The sequence below is a fragment of the Rissa tridactyla genome, chromosome 4, assembly GCF_028500815.1.
Source record: "Rissa tridactyla isolate bRisTri1 chromosome 4, bRisTri1.patW.cur.20221130, whole genome shotgun sequence".
In the NCBI taxonomy this organism is placed as follows: domain Eukaryota; kingdom Metazoa; phylum Chordata; class Aves; order Charadriiformes; family Laridae; genus Rissa; species Rissa tridactyla.
Window position 1 is genome coordinate 56,463,071 of NC_071469.1, and position 18,472 is coordinate 56,481,542.

General features: G+C 38.1%; 1 protein-coding gene across 13 annotated transcripts in view; it reads left to right on the top strand.

Annotated features, from left to right (window-relative positions):
* The first annotated feature begins 702 nt into the window (after nucleotides 1-702).
* The window catches only part of PAPOLA (poly(A) polymerase alpha), a 43,943-nt gene continuing 26,173 nt past the window's right edge, over nucleotides 703-18,472 (top strand). For 11 of the 13 annotated variants that reach the window (XR_008465839.1, XM_054197512.1, XM_054197513.1 and 8 more), the window contains exons 1-7: nucleotides 2,341-2,378; nucleotides 11,411-11,581; nucleotides 12,241-12,307; nucleotides 13,746-13,827; nucleotides 14,391-14,500; nucleotides 16,487-16,540; nucleotides 17,559-17,670. Coding sequence is in view for 12 of the 13 variants with exons in the window: in XM_054197512.1 (XP_054053487.1) it covers nucleotides 2,356-2,378; nucleotides 11,411-11,581; nucleotides 12,241-12,307; nucleotides 13,746-13,827; nucleotides 14,391-14,500; nucleotides 16,487-16,540; nucleotides 17,559-17,670 (619 nt within the window). In the remaining variant the exon portion in view is untranslated. Of the gene's footprint in view, nucleotides 1,061-2,340; nucleotides 2,379-3,988; nucleotides 4,910-11,410; nucleotides 11,582-12,240; nucleotides 12,308-13,745; nucleotides 13,828-14,390; nucleotides 14,501-16,486; nucleotides 16,541-17,558; nucleotides 17,671-18,472 lie in introns of those variants that run through there. The other 2 variants (XM_054197515.1, XM_054197524.1) reach the window with 2 other exon arrangements.

Below are 18,472 nucleotides of genomic sequence, written 5' to 3' on the forward strand. Positions count from 1 at the left end.
TGACAGTTTATCATGAGGCAGTTGAAGACAAAATAATCTGTAGAGAAAGTTTAAGTTTGAGTCCTATTTTTCGGAGTAAAAATGAAAATAGGATGCTAAAAAAGCAGATACTTTTTTTTTTGTGTACAGTTATGCACTTACTTTTCTGTGAAGAAAGTTTTGAGTTGATATGTGAAGAGTGTGATTTTTTTTCTTAAGTGTATGCTAGTTTATTACATCCAGAGATTTCAAAAACAATTACTGGAAAAGGATCTCTTTGCTCTGTGCGAGGCATACAAACCAAAATGAGCCGGATGGAGTGAGGCCACGAACAGAAGACGGGCACAGAGGTGGCTTTGAACCGAAACCCTTCCTTTTCCAGAGGAGCACAGCGGGGGTCGCAAACCCCGCCGTGCCTTCGCCGGGGGCCGCCGCCGAACGGAGGCCAGAAGCCGCCACGGCTCCCCACACACGTTGGTTTCCATGGAAATTAAAATCCGCGCTTTCCCTCGCTCGGAACCCCTCCGCTGCCCTCAGTTACACCGAGGTCCCCAGCCAGCGCAGTTCCACCACCCCGCTCCCCTGCCGCCTCAGCCGCGCGCAGGCGCCGCCCGGCAGCCGTTAGCGCTTTGTTTTTAAACTCCGGCTGTCTCCCCGCGAAACTACAGCCCCCAGCATGCCCTGCGGCACCTGCGCGCCTTCTGAGCCTGCGCGGGCGAGCCCGCGTGCGCTGCGTGCGGGGGTGGCCGCGCCGCTGCGTCAGGCCCCCCCCCGCTCTAGAAGGTTGCTGTGGTAGCGTCCGGGCGCCATGTTAGAAGGCCGGAGGGGAAGAGGAAAGTGAAGCGGCGGCGGCCGGGCCTAGCGATCGGCTTTCTCCTCCCTCTGCAGCCTGACCCCGGCCCGTACCATGGTCGCGATTCCCGCTTCCTGGCGGGACGAGTGACCGGTCCAGAGGCGGCAGTGGTGGGGGAGGACGAAGAAGAAGAGGAGGAGGGAGAAGGGGACGACGCGGTGGTGGTGGTGGTGGTGGCGGCGGCGGCGGAGGAGGAGGAGGAGGAGGGGCTGGAGAGACGATGCCGTTGTAAGTTGTTCAGCTCGCGGGATGTCTCAGAGGCCTGTGTTGCTGCCGGCCCGGCCTCGGTGCTCTCCCCGCAGCGCCCGGGGCTCCCGGGCCCTTTCTCCCGGCTCTCGCCCTTCCCCCCTCCGGCCCTGGGCTCTTCCGGTGCCGCAGTGTGAGGGGCCGTGGGCCCGCTCCCCGCCACCCGGCCCGCCGCTGCCTGCCTCGCTCGCTTTCTTGTCTTCCCCTGTGTTTGCGAGGCCCGGAGGAGGTGCTGATGTGGCTTTTACGTTGTTATTGTTGTCGCTTTCTGCTTCGTGATCTTACAGCGGCAGGCGTGAGGGGCCGGGCGGCCGCGGGGCGGGTGCTGCGGTGGGCCCCTTCGACCCGCTGCCGAGTCGGGCCAAGCCGAGTGGCGAGGTGTCGCATGTTTATTCACTCCTCGCCCCGGCCGCGAAAGGCGAAGCTCCTCTTCTGTCTCAAGAGGCCTGACAAAGCCGCTCCCCCTGTGGCCAGTCTCCTGCCGCTCGTTCCGGCGGCAGGAGAAGCAGCCGCCGGTTCTAACAGGCGACCCGAGCGGAGCCCGCTGTCCTTGCGAAACCCGCCTGGTTCCTGGTGGCTGTGGGGGCCCCCCGGTGGCGACCCGTGGCCGCCGGCGGCGCACGGCCTCCCCCCTCTCTCCGTTGCCCCACCATTCCCGGGCCGAGGGGCTTTCTCGCTGAAAAAGCAGGTCTTGTGCTTTGGACCTGCCATGCTGTCACCCTGATGGTGGTCGTAAATAATGAAGTGGGTTATAATTTCAGCCCGGTTTCTCCCACCCTCCCGGGTTTTTTTTCCTTCTTTTTTTTTTTTTTCCTTGCTGACGTTTTGGTGGCTCCGGGTTGAGACGACATAACTTCCTGCTCCTCAGTTCCGTAGGCCATAATTTTACCATTCTATTACCCTATATAAGTCGAGGGAAGCAGTGATGAGTAGGTGGTCAAGTGTCTCTTAAGAATAAGGTATGCTTATATGCTAGGTTAGTGGGTTTTTTTGTGTTGCTGTTGAAGGAGAAGTATGAAGAATTTGGGAGTATTCACTATTGCTTCACTACTGTTATTTGGGATCATTTGCTATTGTTTTAAATGTGTAAACTTCATGTGAAGAATAACCATGCTTGCCTGTTGTGCTTGTTTTATTCAGCCTAAAACACTGCTAAGTTAGTTGTGAGGTAGATAACACGAGATGAGCTTAACTGAAAGACTTTACGGCAGGAAAAACACAGTGGGTGAACGCAGAAAGGAAAATGGTTATACCAAGTAGTTTCTAGTGATTGTATAATGAAGCTGAAGTGTCTTTATAGGTAAGTTTTACATATGTTCATTATGGCAATGAAAAATTACCAGAAACCAGTTTTGAAGTTGGCTAGGCTTTTTGGCTTCAGGAAAATGGGAGTGTGTTTATGCTGCCTGCTTTCATTCTTAGTTTATTTTGTTGTGACTACATAAATTCCAAATGCTTAATAACAATATTTTTTAAAGTTTGGGCTACTTTATGAGTTGTCAGAGCTGAAGATTGCTATTATTACAAGTTTGGAATGACGTGATCGTTTTTCTTAATGCAGGTATTCATGATACTTTAACTAGAAACTCCTAAATAATGTTACATAGTTATATTTGCATAATATAACTAACATACTGCTATTTTCAGTATAAACATTACATGGCAACTTCACTAATACCGGAGATTTACTTTAGTTAGGAAAAGCAAAGGTTTCTCAGATACTGCATTTGTTCTGTCACTTGTATGTTTGGAATGACTGACTTTGTATTATTCAGTCAAGACTTCAAAGTGAATGTTATAATGCTAGGAAGTTGCAGTGCCAGTAATGTTAATTCTTACGTTTATGAAGTAATACCTCTGACTTAAGTTTGGAGAAAAGAAAGACGATGTTAGGAAGTTCCTTTTCTGCATAACTGTTTCCAGTTGATGCTTTCATGCTTTTGGATAATATTTTTGAGTGAGTGTAGAACAACCTTATGTCACTGCCAAACTTTCAAGATGACAAACCAAATTTTTTTTTTTTTTTTTTTTGTCCCAGCCTTTCAAGGCATCCTTTAAACTTCATTTTTAGGGTGGTGTTTACAATTGATAGGTCTAGTCAGAGCTGATCTTCCATACAACCAAAGATTGTCATAACTCTTTACTTGAAAAGCATTAGTTCGGAGTTCTCAAGAGGCATACTGCATTGTGTGTGTATGTATGTGTATTCCTCTTAGCAGTGTGGTACAAAACTATAAAAACAAGCAAATTATTTATGTACAAGGCACAACAGTAGTAAGAGAGTAAACTCAGGTTCTGTTGATGCTGATAGCTGTCACTTGCAAAAGCCTTTTAACATTTTTAAAAAATAATAAATTTATCCTTGGAAGTTATGTGAGTTCTTGTTGCGATTCTCATTAGTCTCTTGTGTGAAGAGGTAGCAGCTGCATGAGGGAAAACTTTAACTTTCAATTATTCAAAAAGCAAAGGTGACTATTACCGCTGTTACAAAGATGCATTTTAGTCACCTGTTAGGTACAGAATGTTCCTTTGCCTTATCTGAAATGTAAGATGCTAGGGAGAAAAGAAGCTCACTAAGCTGTTGGTATGTTTCAGTTAGGGCTAGGTGAAGCAGCAACTATGTTTATGTGAATTGGTGATGTAGTCTTTTTATGGAACCTGGGCGTTTCGAACCTTCAAATAGTGAAATAGTACCACAAATCTGTTTCTTGTTAAGCTACTGATATTATTGCACTTACAGCTTCTTTGTTGAACTTAGTATCTGCTGAAATTATTGCAAAAGACTAGGTTTTGTGTTTGTTTTTGGTTTGTGTTTTTGTTTTTGTTTTTTTTTTTTTTTTACCAGAAGTGCATTGAGTCATATATGAACACTTAGAAGTGCCATAGGTGCTATAAATTCTAAGTATTGTTGCTATTGGTAGCTTCCATATTAGAGTTTTGGAATGTCATTAATTTTTTTTTCCAGTCTTTATTGTAGACAGTCAAGCTTATTCTTGCTTCTGAAGTAAGACTTTTCATGTTTTCTTTCATTGAACTTTGCTTTAGATGTATGCGGAGTCATTGTTTTCTTGACTTTTAATTAATGACTGTCAGCTTGTATGCCAGAAGTAATACAATACTATATTTAAAATCCTTGTACTGATTGTGAGTGGATAAATAGTATGGTTCTGAATAGAGAGCGCTCAGATTTTTATAGACTGTTATGGAAGGAATTAAATTATTCCTAACTTTGCAAAGAACAGGACCTACTTTAAATTAAAGCAACTGTACTTCTAATGTGATAGCTTTATTAATCAAGAAGAAATTAATATAAAAATCTATACTGGGGATTAATTTGTTAGATGTAGTACAGAGGAACTGAATGGCAGGTATATGTGGTTTTTCCAGTAGTTTTCAGTCTTCTAATATCACTCCAGAAAGACTGAGTTTATACCTGTTAACATGAAGGTACTGCACAGAACTTGGAAACCGAGTTATTTTGGGCTGAGCAGATTTCACTGCTGAGACAAATTAATCTCTTAGAGTGAAACGCTTCATGGGATTCCTAGTTCTTGGCTTGATACTTCTTGGTATCTTCTGATTCAGCCTTACTGAATTTCTTAAATTGCTACCTGTGGATTTTTCTGTCACCGGAATAGCAATAAATCTAAATTTTGCTTCAAGTGTTGTTTGCAGAGTTCAGTAGAAATTTGTTTTGTTTAAACTTGAGAAACTTCTTCTGAAACTGTTGTTGGTAAGAATGTTGTGGATGGGTGTGTGTTTGGACATGCTGCCTTCGCTATTCTTCCATACAAACGGAAGAGCCAGAGACAGCTCAGGATTGAGCCAAATGTTAGCAGAATGTGTATGAATGTTCTTTCTTTTGCCATAGGTGGTGAGTCTCTTCTTCCATAGGTCTGTTGCCTGTCATTGCTCCAATACCCATGTTCATATCTGTTTTGAGTATCTTGAACATCTCATACTGACAGTTGAAAACTTAATTTATGGTCTAAATGATCCAGCAGTTTTCTGCTAGGTATTAAAACTTTTGTTCAGGAAGGACAGCTGGATTGTCTTAACAATTTAAAACATATGTTCCCCAGTAACTGATTTGCACAGACTTCATTAAGATTTCCTGCCTAGATTTCTGAAATTTTACATGGAGTGATGGTGTTAGTGTTTAGCCAGAAACTTTAATCTGTAATTGCCAAAGTCAGTCCATGTTGGAGGAGACTTCAAAACAAGCAAACAAAACTTCTCAAAATGCTTCCTCTGAAATCTGACACAGTGGAGCTTGAGCTTTTGTGAATTTCACTCCAACTGGCTGACCAGATGGTGTGATGACCAGTATTGCTTCAGGAATCTGACTTGGGTGTCTCACATCAGTAAATAAGAAAGACTGAATTTTACTGAGGTAATCAGTAGAGGCAAATAGAGAAGAGAGGATAGTTCTTAAGAATCCTTAAGTTGTGTGTTTTGTCTTGGTATCTGGAGGCAAGCCTGGATGAGCCAAAGGTCCTGACTGAAGTTAAAAGTTTAAGTTCTGTGGGGTGTTGTCACCATTTTAAGACGCTAAACAGCCCACAGTTTCTCTTGCTTCACCAGTGCTGGCCTTACTGTGCATGTCTGTGTGGACAAACTTAATCCTCAGCTGAGGTTTAGTGATGTAGGAAAGGGGTTATATGACTTCTAGCAAAAGTAAGGCTTGATGGCCAAGAGCTGGAAGGGATTTTTGCATGCGCTTGGCACACATTCAGATGAGCTAGATCTTGGATGGTTAAGATTTATTTCAGGGTGGATCAGAGGTGAGTTGTAAATTTACTCAGGTTTCAAACTGTTATAATTTATTAAATATTATGGCATCTGATTCTGAGATTTCAGTTGTTTGTGTTGTCTTTTATTTCTGGGAAGCATCCCGAATTTCAGGAGTTATGATGTTTAGATAATGTGGTGCTGGTTGCAACTGTATTTTGTCTGTGATAAGAAGCATACATTCTTAACTCGAATAACATGATAAAAATATTACCAGTAGAAGTGGAGTAGAATACTGGGAGTGAAGAGGAAAAAGTGCGTGGAATGATGTGGATTTTCAAGTGGAGTTGGGAGGAGGGTTAAATACAAAGCATGCTTGGAAAAAAAAAGTCTGACAGGATTCTTGTTTCTTCTGAGGGTGGAGAAAGGTTCTAGTGTTGTAAAAGAAAACAATAGTACAGTACTTAGAATTTGTATCTAACTCTTAGTTACATGGGGGGCAGTGTTGTGTAGATACACCTGTATTTGCTCTATTTTCAGTTTGTGATGTCTGCTCAGGTGTAACCTGGTCTTCAAAAGGTGCATTGGAAAGTTGTGGGTTTTTTTTTCTTTTATCTCACAGTCTTGTTCCCCCTGCCTTAGAACAATGTGTAGTCACTTCTGTTTGAAGGAGTTTAAAGGTGTACAGCTCTGGAAACTGTAAAGCTTCGTAGCAAGCTTTATTTGTGTTGCTTTTTTTTTTTTCTTCCACTTCTGCACTCTGTTGTAAAATGGTTTTAACAGTGACCATATTACCAGGGTTTTTTAATTTAGTAGTTATTGATAACAGTGTAACAGGATACTGCCTACCAAAACTTTGGGTTCTGAAGAAAGTGTAGTTTAGCTGTCAGCTTAGTACAGACTAGAACTTTGTGTGTGTTAGTGTTTTTTTATATGGGGGGAAAAAGTACATCTGCATTTCTCTGAGAGATGAGATTAATTCATAGTTGAAAATGAAACACTGCATCGTAGTGCTTTAGAATTAAACCACTGTAGCTGTTGCCCAGTTTGCAGATGGTTTAAGCTGTCAGCATACGCTCTTCAAAAATTCAGGTCAAATCTGAGCAACAACAATAGCATGTTAAACTTAACTCTACATCATTTTCTACAGCTTTAATTTTCTGCTATTGACAGGTAGCTCACATTCATAGCAGAGCAAGAGCAAGATCTTCATGTGTATGTGTGGTTGACTGGAAACAAATAAACTAAAAAGCCCCAACGTGTATCCTAATTTTCTCTGTAATGTCAAAAAGAAAAACTTCTTTTTTTTTTTTTATTTAAGAAAAAAACCCAAACAACAAAATGCTAAATATGCGTTGAGTTGAGACCTTGACAAGGTCTGCCAAATCTACCTCTGGTGTTGTCAAGATTGAGTAGCTGTGGTGGGACTTTCTGTTGCTGTTTAATACACTTTGATTTTTGTTAATGCTTAACTCTGGTGACTAGCAGATTTGACACACATGCCCCCGAGACCTTAATTTCCCTAATCCTCTCAGGTAGAAGGTTAGCATTGACACTTACCTGTCCTTTCCCTTTGAATAAATTTGGTAGTTTAAACTAAGGGAAGAAATTTGGTACTTTTAACTAAGGGATTCCAAAAGTGATATATCATGACATGTCACAGGTGAAAACTAGAAAGTCCATATGTCTTTTCTAGAGGGAAGATACTGGAGTAGAGTGTGATCTTCATGGTTTTAGAAAAAAGTAAAAGATAAGTCTGGGTATTTATTGACAATTAGCATTTTTCTGGCTAAACTATAATGTGTATATACAACATTAAGGTTGGAAAAAGAGCACTTAAAGTTTATTTCTAGTCTGTTTCTCAATGATAATTTACTTTTCATTTAAAAAGCAGCTAGCAAATGCTTTATTTGAAGTTTCTTGGTTTTGTGGAAGGTAGGGAGTGGGGAGAGGATATACCTTTAGCATTTTGTTTTATGGTAACTTTCATGACTTGCTGTTATATAAATGAATGAACATGAGTTACCTAGCACTAGTTAGTTTATTGCATCTTTAAATGAGTTTAACAGACTTTCTTGCTAAATACCATTTTTTCTGTCATTTTACAAAGGTACTTATCAGATATCTTTTGGTGTGCTACAGAAACCTTAGAACAGTCTTAACTTTAGCAGGTGTAAACAACTGAGCTTCAATTTAAATGCTCTTAGCAGGAAATCACCTGTATTCTTCAATGCTAGTATATGTTAAAATATAAGTTTCATTGTATCTTCTGGAGTTGTAAAATTTCTAGAAGGCAGCAGTGCTGAGAATTGTTGCATACCATCCCAGTGAAAGTGTTCTTATTAACTCCTCAACCTTCAAATGCAGGTGAAACATTTGGGCTAGAAGCACCTGTGCTGTTGACAGCATGCTTATTTAATTCTTATAAAATACAAGAATATAAAAACAGTAACTGTAAAAACTGTAACTGTTTTTGTCTTAGCAGTTCCCAAAGATGTGTATCAGCTGATTGATTTAATAGATTGTTTAAAGCTGTTGTTTTAGGAAACAGTTTCAATGCTTACTTTGTGCCCTGTGACCATGCTTTGGTGGTCCTGTAGGGGTTGGAGATAATCCTGGTTTAAGTCATGACAACATGGTGTTTTGTGAAGACAGACCTGCATGTTGCACTGCAAGGGTTATGCTGTAAACTAGATCAGGGAAGAGATCTGATGCTTGGTTGGTTTTCATGTATTGCAGTTTTGGGGGCAAGTTGAAGGATTATTTTTAAGTTATTAGTTCTCAGATTGGTGAAGCATCGTCCTTAAAAGCAGGTGCAAGACAGAGGGCTCAGTCAGCATTACTGACTTGAGTATGCTGGGTCTAAGTGACATTGAGCCTTTTTTTGAAAAATAGTAACAGCCTCTGACAGGCAGTGTTTTGTCAATGAAGTTTAATATCTGTTGGATATAGTTTCTAGTTATGGATAGGTGAAAATTACAGTCAGATTGTCAGGAAATTGCTCCACAAAACTAAAATATTGATTGCTTCAGGTTGCTGCTTTTAAAACCTGTAAAAATAACTACCAAAATCTTAAATTGAAAAGCAAATTTATTTTTTCAAATTAACAGTTGGGAAAAGGGGGGAAATTGTAGTCCAAATTTAACTACCTGCTTTGTGGTGTAAGTAAAAATACAATACCTGAAGAATGTTTATGCATTGAGACCTTTTGTTTTCTGACTGCTTTTTTTAGTAGCGCCTAAGTGGCTGAAGCTACTATTTGTGTTGGCACCCCTAATTATTTTTTCTTTTTTGAAAAAGAGAAAAATGGTTTTAGTGGCATCTCTTGTTCTTAGTGTGAATTACTGTTTTATATAATTCATCTGGACAGCTTTTTTTCTAAATGCTTACATTCATGCGTAAAGTCCTAAGGTCTGTATGTTCAGCTGCTACCAAATTCTTCATTAAGTGATTAAAACCCCTTAGTTGAAGGAAGCAGTGTCGAATAATGTCAAATATTAATGCAGTCTGAACGAAAAATATTAGGTATACATTTAGTATTAAACAAAATGTTACTTCACACCTTCAGAAGGGAGTAATCTTATGCAGTAAGAATGTAACTTAATGAAGATGTAACACAAGCATTGCTTTAACTTTCAGGTAATGCTTTAACTGTTGGTAAAGCTTTTTGGATAGCTGTTGATATAATAGGCACATTTTCTGAAATATGTATTTTGATGAGGAGAAGTAATGATTTTGTTGGTATCTGAAAGGTTGATTAAGTAACAAGTCAGTTTCAGAAAATAAGTTTTTCAGTATGCTTAAAAGCAAAGATTTGTCACTTTCAGAAATCAAAGATGGGGGAATAATATTCATAACTTAGAGGAAAGTTGTCTATATATCAGTATAAAACTCATGTTTAATACTGCAAGTAACACTTAGAGCTTTTTAAATACAGACTTAAGTAGTGTATTTTTTTTAAACCTGGGAAGTATATAATGAGCAAGACTAAGTGTTCTTAAACTTAAAAATTTGGCTATCTTAAATATTAAAGTATATAAGTAAATGTTAAATATATACTTTATTCTACAATATTGAATGTGTTTAAAATTCATTTTTTCAAATGTCTACCTGTTGTTGCTAGTATCAGTTCAAAAAAGTTTTAACTATGTGGGTAGTTATCACCAAATGCAAGTATGTGTGTTACACAGCTCAGTTCTCAAACACTTAGGATTACTAGCCTTAAAGCTCAAACTGTTCTGAAAATAAGGCTGTGTTTAAATGTGAGTGTCATAAATAAATGTATGCCCATTATGAAAAAATGCATGGCTGTTCTTCATCCAGGATGCTCATCTAGGAAAGCTGCGGTTAGTTTTTGTGGTATGGTGATCTAGGAAAGCTGTTAGTAGTCTTCACAGTATGATGATAACTTTTCTTCTGTGTTTCTGCTGAAGTTCATCTGTGTTCTCTCCTTTCTTGCAATGTTGAAATATGGGGGGTTGACTTGAGAGTATCATGCTTGTGCTTGAGGTTTGGCTCCAGATCTATTCGTGTAGCTTGAAAAGCACAAGGCAAGGATGCTATGAGGGCTTGTAATTGTGATTGTTTACTGGTGAACTAGGTCCTTCTAGTTTTAACCCATTGTGTTGGGTTAGGTTTACTTTACGCTTACTTTCTTATTTAGAGAAACACTTAATATGAAGTAAAATGTCATGTTATGGAAACGCAAGGGACATGGAGAGAGTACTGCTTACATCCTTGGTGCTTGTGCTAGGCAAAGTCTATCACCAAACTCTGACATTCTCCCCCCAACCCCTGTAATAAAGCAAAGCTATATGTAATATTGCCATCATGGATTGATCTGACGTTGTTCATCTAACCATCCTCTTATGCTAGCTGGAAGAGAAGTCAGCTTAAAGCTAAATGTATGGTGCTCATGGGCTCAAAATGTACTAAAGCCTCCTTACTTAGGTGAATATTTTGAGTGTGTAAAGTCAGCTGATGTTTAGCCCAGAGAAAAGGAGGCTGAGGGGCTGCTCTCTACAACTACCTGAAAGGAGGTTGTAGCGAGTTGGGGGTCAGTCTTTTCTCCCAAGTAATAAGTGATAGGACAAGAGGAAATAGCCTCAAGTTGTGCCAGGGGAGGTTTAGATTAGATATTGGGAAAAATTTCTTCACTGAAAGGGTTCTCAAGCACTGGAACAGGCTGCCCAGGGAGGTGGTGGAATCGCCATCCCTGGAGGTGTTTAAAAGATTGGTAGACATAGTGCTTAGCAATATGGTTTAGCGATGGTTTTTGTTAGTGTTAGGCTGATGGTTGGACTTGATGATCTGCAAGGTTCTTTACAACGTAGGCAATTCTATGATGTAAAGGAACATGCCTCATAGCAGCTTGTAACCCTGCAGTCAATACTTAGAGTTGGAGAAAGGCAATTCTACTGTTGTCCTTAATGATACAGATTTACCACAGATTGGTCTGGGATGTAAATGCTAACAGTAGGCTTAACTTTTATTTCCTTAATATGTGTCTCTTGTCTGCCACTCTGATGAGAAAAAAATAATTTAAAGTATTTTTATTTTGTTTTGTTTCTGTCAGTAACTTTATTTAATTGCCTTTATTAGTCCCGTTACAACCCAGGGATCACAAACACAGCAACTGCAGAAGCATTATGGCATTACCTCACCTATCAGTTTAGCTGCCCCCAAGGAGTTTGACTGCATGCTTACCCAGAAATTAATCGAAACCCTAAAACCTTATGGTGTATTTGAAGAGGAAGAAGAACTGCAACGCAGGTGAGTAAACACTCATTCTAGCAGTAGTTTTCTCCTATCTTGGGGTTCATGTAGTTGACTACTGAACCCCAGGTATGTTTATGTTCTTTCAAATGCTTTGTTAAAAGCCTAGTGTAATATTGACCTCTATTTTTTCTTTTTTTTTTCTCTTGCTGTAAGAGGAATACTTCAGAACACAGAAATGAATTAAGATGACCTTTAAATTTTAGAGGCTGTTTTGCATTTTTTTCCCCTTCATAACTGTTTTGTTGTAGTGGGCCCTGTGCTTTTTTTCTCCTTATTAAGCTTTCTAGAGCATTTTGCTCTCAGTAGTTCTTCTCATTGTTCTTTTAGGTGCATGTGTGTTACGAATTAAGGTTTTTTTTTTGAAAGTGAGTAGAATACGTATACCTAAAATGTGTGTAGGCCTTGCATGCTTGCATTTTTTCTGAGCTTAAATCACTTGAACATTTTTAAAGGGGGAAAAATAGTGGTAATGTTGTAAGAGTGACTGTTTCAGTGTGTGTGTTTGTATATATATATATATAAAAAACAAGATCTGTAATTAGATCTGCAGTGTTACTGTAATTGACTTACTGTATAATGATGATCAAGGTCTTAAAAAATATTACTGTTTTGGTCTGAGTTCATGACCTGCGATTCTGGTGTTTTATCAACAGGATTCTAATTTTGGGAAAATTAAATAACCTGGTAAAGGAATGGATACGGGAAATCAGTGAAAGCAAGGTATGGATGTATCTTTACATGGAACTGCTCATACTAAGACTGCTGTAGGAAGTTAATTCCAAAATAAATTTAGTTCCCAGTCTAAACAGAACGAATCTTAGATTTGGGGATCAAATTTGATAAACAAATACCACCTTTGTGTAGTGCTTTTGTTTCCAGGTAGCATCACCCTTTCAAAGTAGAACCTTGTCAAAGAAAGAAACTGATAAATATTGGAAAATGTCACGGTAGTTGTAATAGTGATTGTTTTTTTTTTTTTTTCAATTGTTCCCTCCCTCTTCTCCCTAGGTAGAAATATAGCTTGACTTTTTATCAAAATACATATGTATAGTACTACATTAATTACGTGCTTAGATTACTTGGCATTGTGAACCAGAGCTAAGTCCTAAAATGGACTTCTTGCAGCTTTGTGATCTGGGGTCTTTTTCTTTAATGTGAGTCCTGGAATGTTACTTTTGCAGACTCTAATAATGATGATAGAGGTTTTACCAGGTTTTTGTCCTGTCCTGTTGTCCGTGTGTCTGTCTGCCCGCCCTCGTTGTTGTTTTGGGTTTTTTTAATGATTATAGACTTGCAAAAATGTAAAGATGGAAGTGCCTTTTTTTAGGGGTAAAAACCTAATGTTTTTAGCTGTTTTTCTTGGAGTATATTTAGAATGGGAATTTTTACACGAATGAGATTACTGGGGGTGCAGATGACTGCTATATATGTGTTGATCCTTGAAAACAAAATGGAGTATCTTGATTGGTGTAAGATTGGAAACTACTGAAGTTAATCCAGTATATATTGCAAAATAATTAATTTTCAATTTGTATCTCTTGCTGCACAACCATTAATGTGGGGCTTCAGATTGTAACATAGCATCCTGTTATGAAAGGGTAACTGTCTTTGCCCACAGTACTGTGGATTCAAGAAGTTTTTTTGAAGATGCAAATCTAGGAACTTTATTATATGTACCTGAACTGCGTTAACATGAAGTAAACACCTCTCCCAAAACTAAACTTTTATTTAAAAGAATGTGGTATGGCTGTCTCTCAAAGTAATTTAATAAACACTGGTACTGTAAATAGTATTTTTCTCTTGCTCTAAATTGGAATCCATCATCAGTTTCTAAGTCAGTCTAAAATGCCTGAGTATTAAACGAAATGTATTAATGTCCATAGTATTTTAAAGACGTTGCACCTGAAGCATCGAACTTCTGGAACAATTACCAGGCTTGAAGCAGTAGTGTCTACTGTAGTTGAAATGTTACAAATAGCTCCCAAGTGGCAAACATATCTCTGTCTTTTCTGCAAAATCTAAGATTATTATTTCAGTAGTAACTACACCTTAAACAATACAAATGTTGTGGAATATTTTTCCTTTTGTTTTAAAATAAATTGTGTGTGTTGTTACAACTTGTTGAGGTAAAATAACCAATTTTGTTTGCTTCATTTAGAATCTTCCACAGTCTGTAATAGAAAATGTTGGAGGAAAAATTTTTACATTTGGATCCTATAGATTAGGGGTTCATACAAAAGGTAACTTTTACTTTTATAATAAAATCTCCTACGTTTGTGCTAATGATGTATCTGTAAATGTCACACATAAGTAACAAAAACTTGCTAATTCTTGAGGTGGTGTTAGATTTTTATTTTCTCTTGTTTGGTTTGTGGGTGTTTTTTTGTCAGCCATCTCCAGTCTTCATTCTAAATATGTTCATAAATTATGTTCTTGTCATGGGTGGGAAACAGACAAAAAAGCTGGAAATTATTTTAAAATAGAGAATGTTGTATACTTGGCTTCTCATGGTTTGTTCTTTGAAAATTGCTGCAAATGTTCCACAATTGAAAGACAAATGTATGTATGTATTCAGTATACTTAATGGCCATGAATGGTTTTTTGGTTGTGTGTGGTTTTTATTTTTGTTTGTTTGGTGCTGTGTTCCCTGCCCTGTTTGGTTTAACTTAGGCATTCCCAAAGAAAAGCCATTCTATAGGAAGAGAAACTAAATTTTACTGTTTGGTTTCAAAAAGATTTCTGACTGTTACTGGCATTTCATGTGTGTGAAGTGTGTGTCACTTGTGCCAATAAACAATTTCAGGTGCTGATATTGATGCCCTGTGTGTTGCACCAAGACATGTTGAAAGAAGTGATTTTTTCACGTCATTTTATGAAAAACTGAAACAACAAGAAGAAGTAAAAGATCTGAGGGTACGTGAACTGCCTAATACAGCTAGCTGAAACGATGATGCTGAGAAGTTAATAGTCAAAGATAATGCATTAAATAAGTAAATATAACTTTACTATTAATACTTTCAGTAGGTTTTTAGTTAACCTGCAGCAAAGCCTATCACCATAGTTGAAATGAAGAGAGATTCTTCCATGTTTTCTCTTCCCACTTACTGGATGCACTTATTTAAAAATCTGGATGGCAGAATGATCTCCTAGCATCCATGTTAGTATTGCAAAATTTCTACTTGCTGTCTAGCAACAGGCAGATGCAAATATAAGTGTTTGATCCTGATCCTTTTCAAGTTAACTTGTATGTTTGTAACGGAGGTTTTAAAGTATATTGTTATGCAGCTGTTTTTATAATTTCATGCAATTGCAGTTGTTGATTTAACTAAACCTTCTGTAATGGCTGTCAACTGTGCATTTGAAAATGGAGGTTACATTTTTAGTGTGTCTTATTATTAGATGCTTGTGCAAGATTTTTAGCATGTAAAGATGAAGATTTTCTGGGTAGGAATGGAAGACACACTGGGATACGGTATTTTGTTTCTATTCTACCTAAATGACAAGCCTCCCTAGGTGAACTGGTGGGAGCTCTTGTCTTCTCAGTGTTGGCTCAGAGTATATTTTTCTCTCCTACAGTTCCTTCTTTTTAGATGAAGGTAGTTGCTGGCAAGAATTAAAGTTTGGTTTAGTCCTGCTCCCATAAAATAAATGGGACTCTCTGTAGCATTCTTTCACTCTGTGCATCCTGTAGTTGGTAACTACCAGGGTAGTGCAAACATCTTGTGGTAATACTATATGCACTGAAACAATTGTTTTGAATGGTTTATTATCTGAACACTTCCAGTAATCTTTAAATCTACGTGCTATCATTAAGAGCCTTCTGATTTTCAGATTTCTGATTAACTTTGCTATAAACTCGATCTAACTCAAGCTAATGTAGTTGATTTAGCAGCAAGGTGGATCAACGTATGCTGTTCAGTGTAGCTCTGCAGTGATCCAAATAACTTTTAGGTCAGGGTGTCATAACACTTTTAAATCATTCCAGCTAGGTGTAAGAAAATTTGTACATCTCCATCTTTAGGGAACCTAGACTTTCTTAATGCTTACTCTGGTGAGTGAGTCTGAGAGACTTGTGAACTTCATATTCTGCTTAGGATACATCCTAACAACCAGTAACATTAAGGTAAACTTAATTAAGGTTAAGTGCATGGAATAGTCTTGTCTTTTCCTCTTGTTAAGAACTGGAACACTCTTAGAACTGTGTTTAGCCTCTAGCAGTACCTGATGTGTCTTACTCAGAAGTATGCAGTGTTCTTTGCTTTTGCAAAAGCAGTGCTCTGTAGATCTGTATTTTGTTCAGATGCTTAGTTCAGGAAGGTGGTATTCCTAGCTGATTGCAGAGTAGACATCAAGTTCCATAGTTCCATCATGGATACTGTTTGTCGAAGTATTAATTAATGACCACATTTAGAAAAGATGCTTGAGTTCTGGGAACTAGTGGCTTGCTGCTGGTTGAGGTAAAGTCAGACTGCACAGTTACATGGTTGTCTCTGTCATTCTCATAAAATACTGACTGTGGAAACAATAGAAGTTAGAGGCCTCTTAGAGTAAGGATCTCCATAGGTTGGCCTTAGAATACTTAGAGGTGCTGTGTGGAGTAAAAGATGCTCGATCGTGTCCTACACGTAGTGAGAGAGTTAGACCTTGAAGTAACATCATCAGAGCTTGTTATGAGTGTGGGTTCTAATTAACATCAAGATATCTGTAGCACATTGTGGGTCAGTGCTTGCTGCGTAAATCCTCAATGGTAGAGAAAGACATTGCTGACAAAAATTGACCTGAAAACAGAAAAGTATCTGTATGTATAGCATTTCATCATTATTGTTTAGACCTGCTAGCTATTGCTTCTAAATATTCTTCTCTATACTGAAAATAAAATATAACTTTTTTCCCCCCCAGGCTGTCGAAGAAGCTTTTGTCCCAGTTATTAAACTTTGTTTTGATGGAATAGAGGTAAAGATCATCTTTTATTTTGGTAGAACATCGTTAAAACAGTTTTCAAGATCTCTATAACTCGTGTAGTATTCATTAATATGTATGCTATTAGAGTGACTCTCCGAAGTGCATACCCAAGTCCTTGATGACAGTCCTCAGTTGTGTAATTTAAAGTAGGGCTTTAAGACTGAAACAAGTCTTTCTTGATGTACTTAGAGCTGTGTGTAGAAAATCTCCCTCTTTCAGCTGCTGACATGCACTTTATATTCTTATCATACTGACTGATACCTAATCTAAGACTGGAAAGGCAAACTGACTTCTCTATCTCTGTCCTTGCTGTGTATGGGACAGTGTAAAGCTCTAGTTCAGCGCTGAATAGTGTCTTAGATGTTCTTGACCTAGAAAAACCGTTCTGACAAATTATTGTAGAAGTAATAGCAAAGAAATTTGGCATGATTTCAAAACTTACACAAATTTATACACTTGCTCAGTACCTTGCTGGATTTTCAGAACTTCATGTTTTCTGTAATTGGTTATCTAGACTTTTCTGAGATACTGGTCCTATACAGAGGTAGCTAGTTGCATGCATGCTTTACAGTGATAGATGAGAAAGGTCTTTTTCTGTAATTCAGTGATAATTTTGAGACTATTTAGATTAAAACTAGGTTATGGTTTCAAGACTTGCTCTGTCGTAGTAGAATTTTGTATTCTGGACGTAGAAGTGAAGTCGTTCTTGTCCCCAGATGATTTTTATTTACAATGACAGTCATCATAGTTCTCATGTGTGTGCTGGTTCTGTATTGATCTTAATGTGTATTTTATCCTCTTGGAAAAGGGGCCATAAGATAGATGAAGCATCTGGAAGTGTTTCTTTTAATATCTGTGAAGGGTGTTACTGTTTATTGTTTAAAGTGATTCTTTGTGCTAGGAAGACTACCATTCTTATTATTAGTAAAATTGATAAAAGAGGTTACAGAATTAATTCTACAGAAGAAAAAGCAATTTTCTAATGTCTTATCTCTATTTTTTTTTTAAGATTGATATTTTATTTGCAAGATTAGCACTGCAAACTATTCCTGAGGACTTAGATCTACGAGACGATAGCCTACTTAAAAATTTAGACATTAGATGCATACGAAGTCTTAATGGTATGTATATACAGTTAAACTTAGTATCTAATCTTTTAATAAGTATCCTAGATTATTTGATACAGCAGTTTAGTTGTGGACTTGACTGAAAATAAAGCAACTCCATATCTGGAAATGAAGTCATAGCTAGTTTTATATATCTTTTTGGAGAGAAGACTTGTTTCTTGTTGGCCAGATTTCTATAATTTTTTTTTCTTTTATTTGGGTGTTAAGTAGTGCTGTCTAAAAATAAATGACACTTGCAAGACTTTTGTTTGGAGTGCTCTTTATTTCTATAAATAAAGATTTGTGCATGTTTTTTAATTTGTGTTTTTATATGCATAGACATATAAAAAATTGCTTCAGTAATAAATTGGGGATGTCAAAATACTGTGAGTTTGAGGTCAGGTCTTTAGTAGCTTACCAGCTTGTGTAACCCTGAAGTTTTCTATAATACTGCAGCTTAAAAAATTACTATTTTTGTACAGGAAAGTAGGGGCTTCAGCCTGTATGCAACTTGGTGGGGGAGAGGAGCATGGGAGATAGCACTGATTTCTGTTTTGAGCTGGAAACTTGATAATTTGAGATTGCCACAGCAATTTGCACTGTTTTGTGAAATTCAGATTTATGCGGTCTCTAGAATTCATACTTGCTTTGAAAGGAACTCCTAGTCATACTATGTTCTTGCAACCAGCTCTCTGCAATTACTTACTAACAATGAACAACTACTGGTTAAAAAAGAACAACAAACCAAGCAGTTAATATTGTCATCTTTAATGTTATTCTTAAGCCTGAAAATATCCCATCAAAGTAATGATACAAC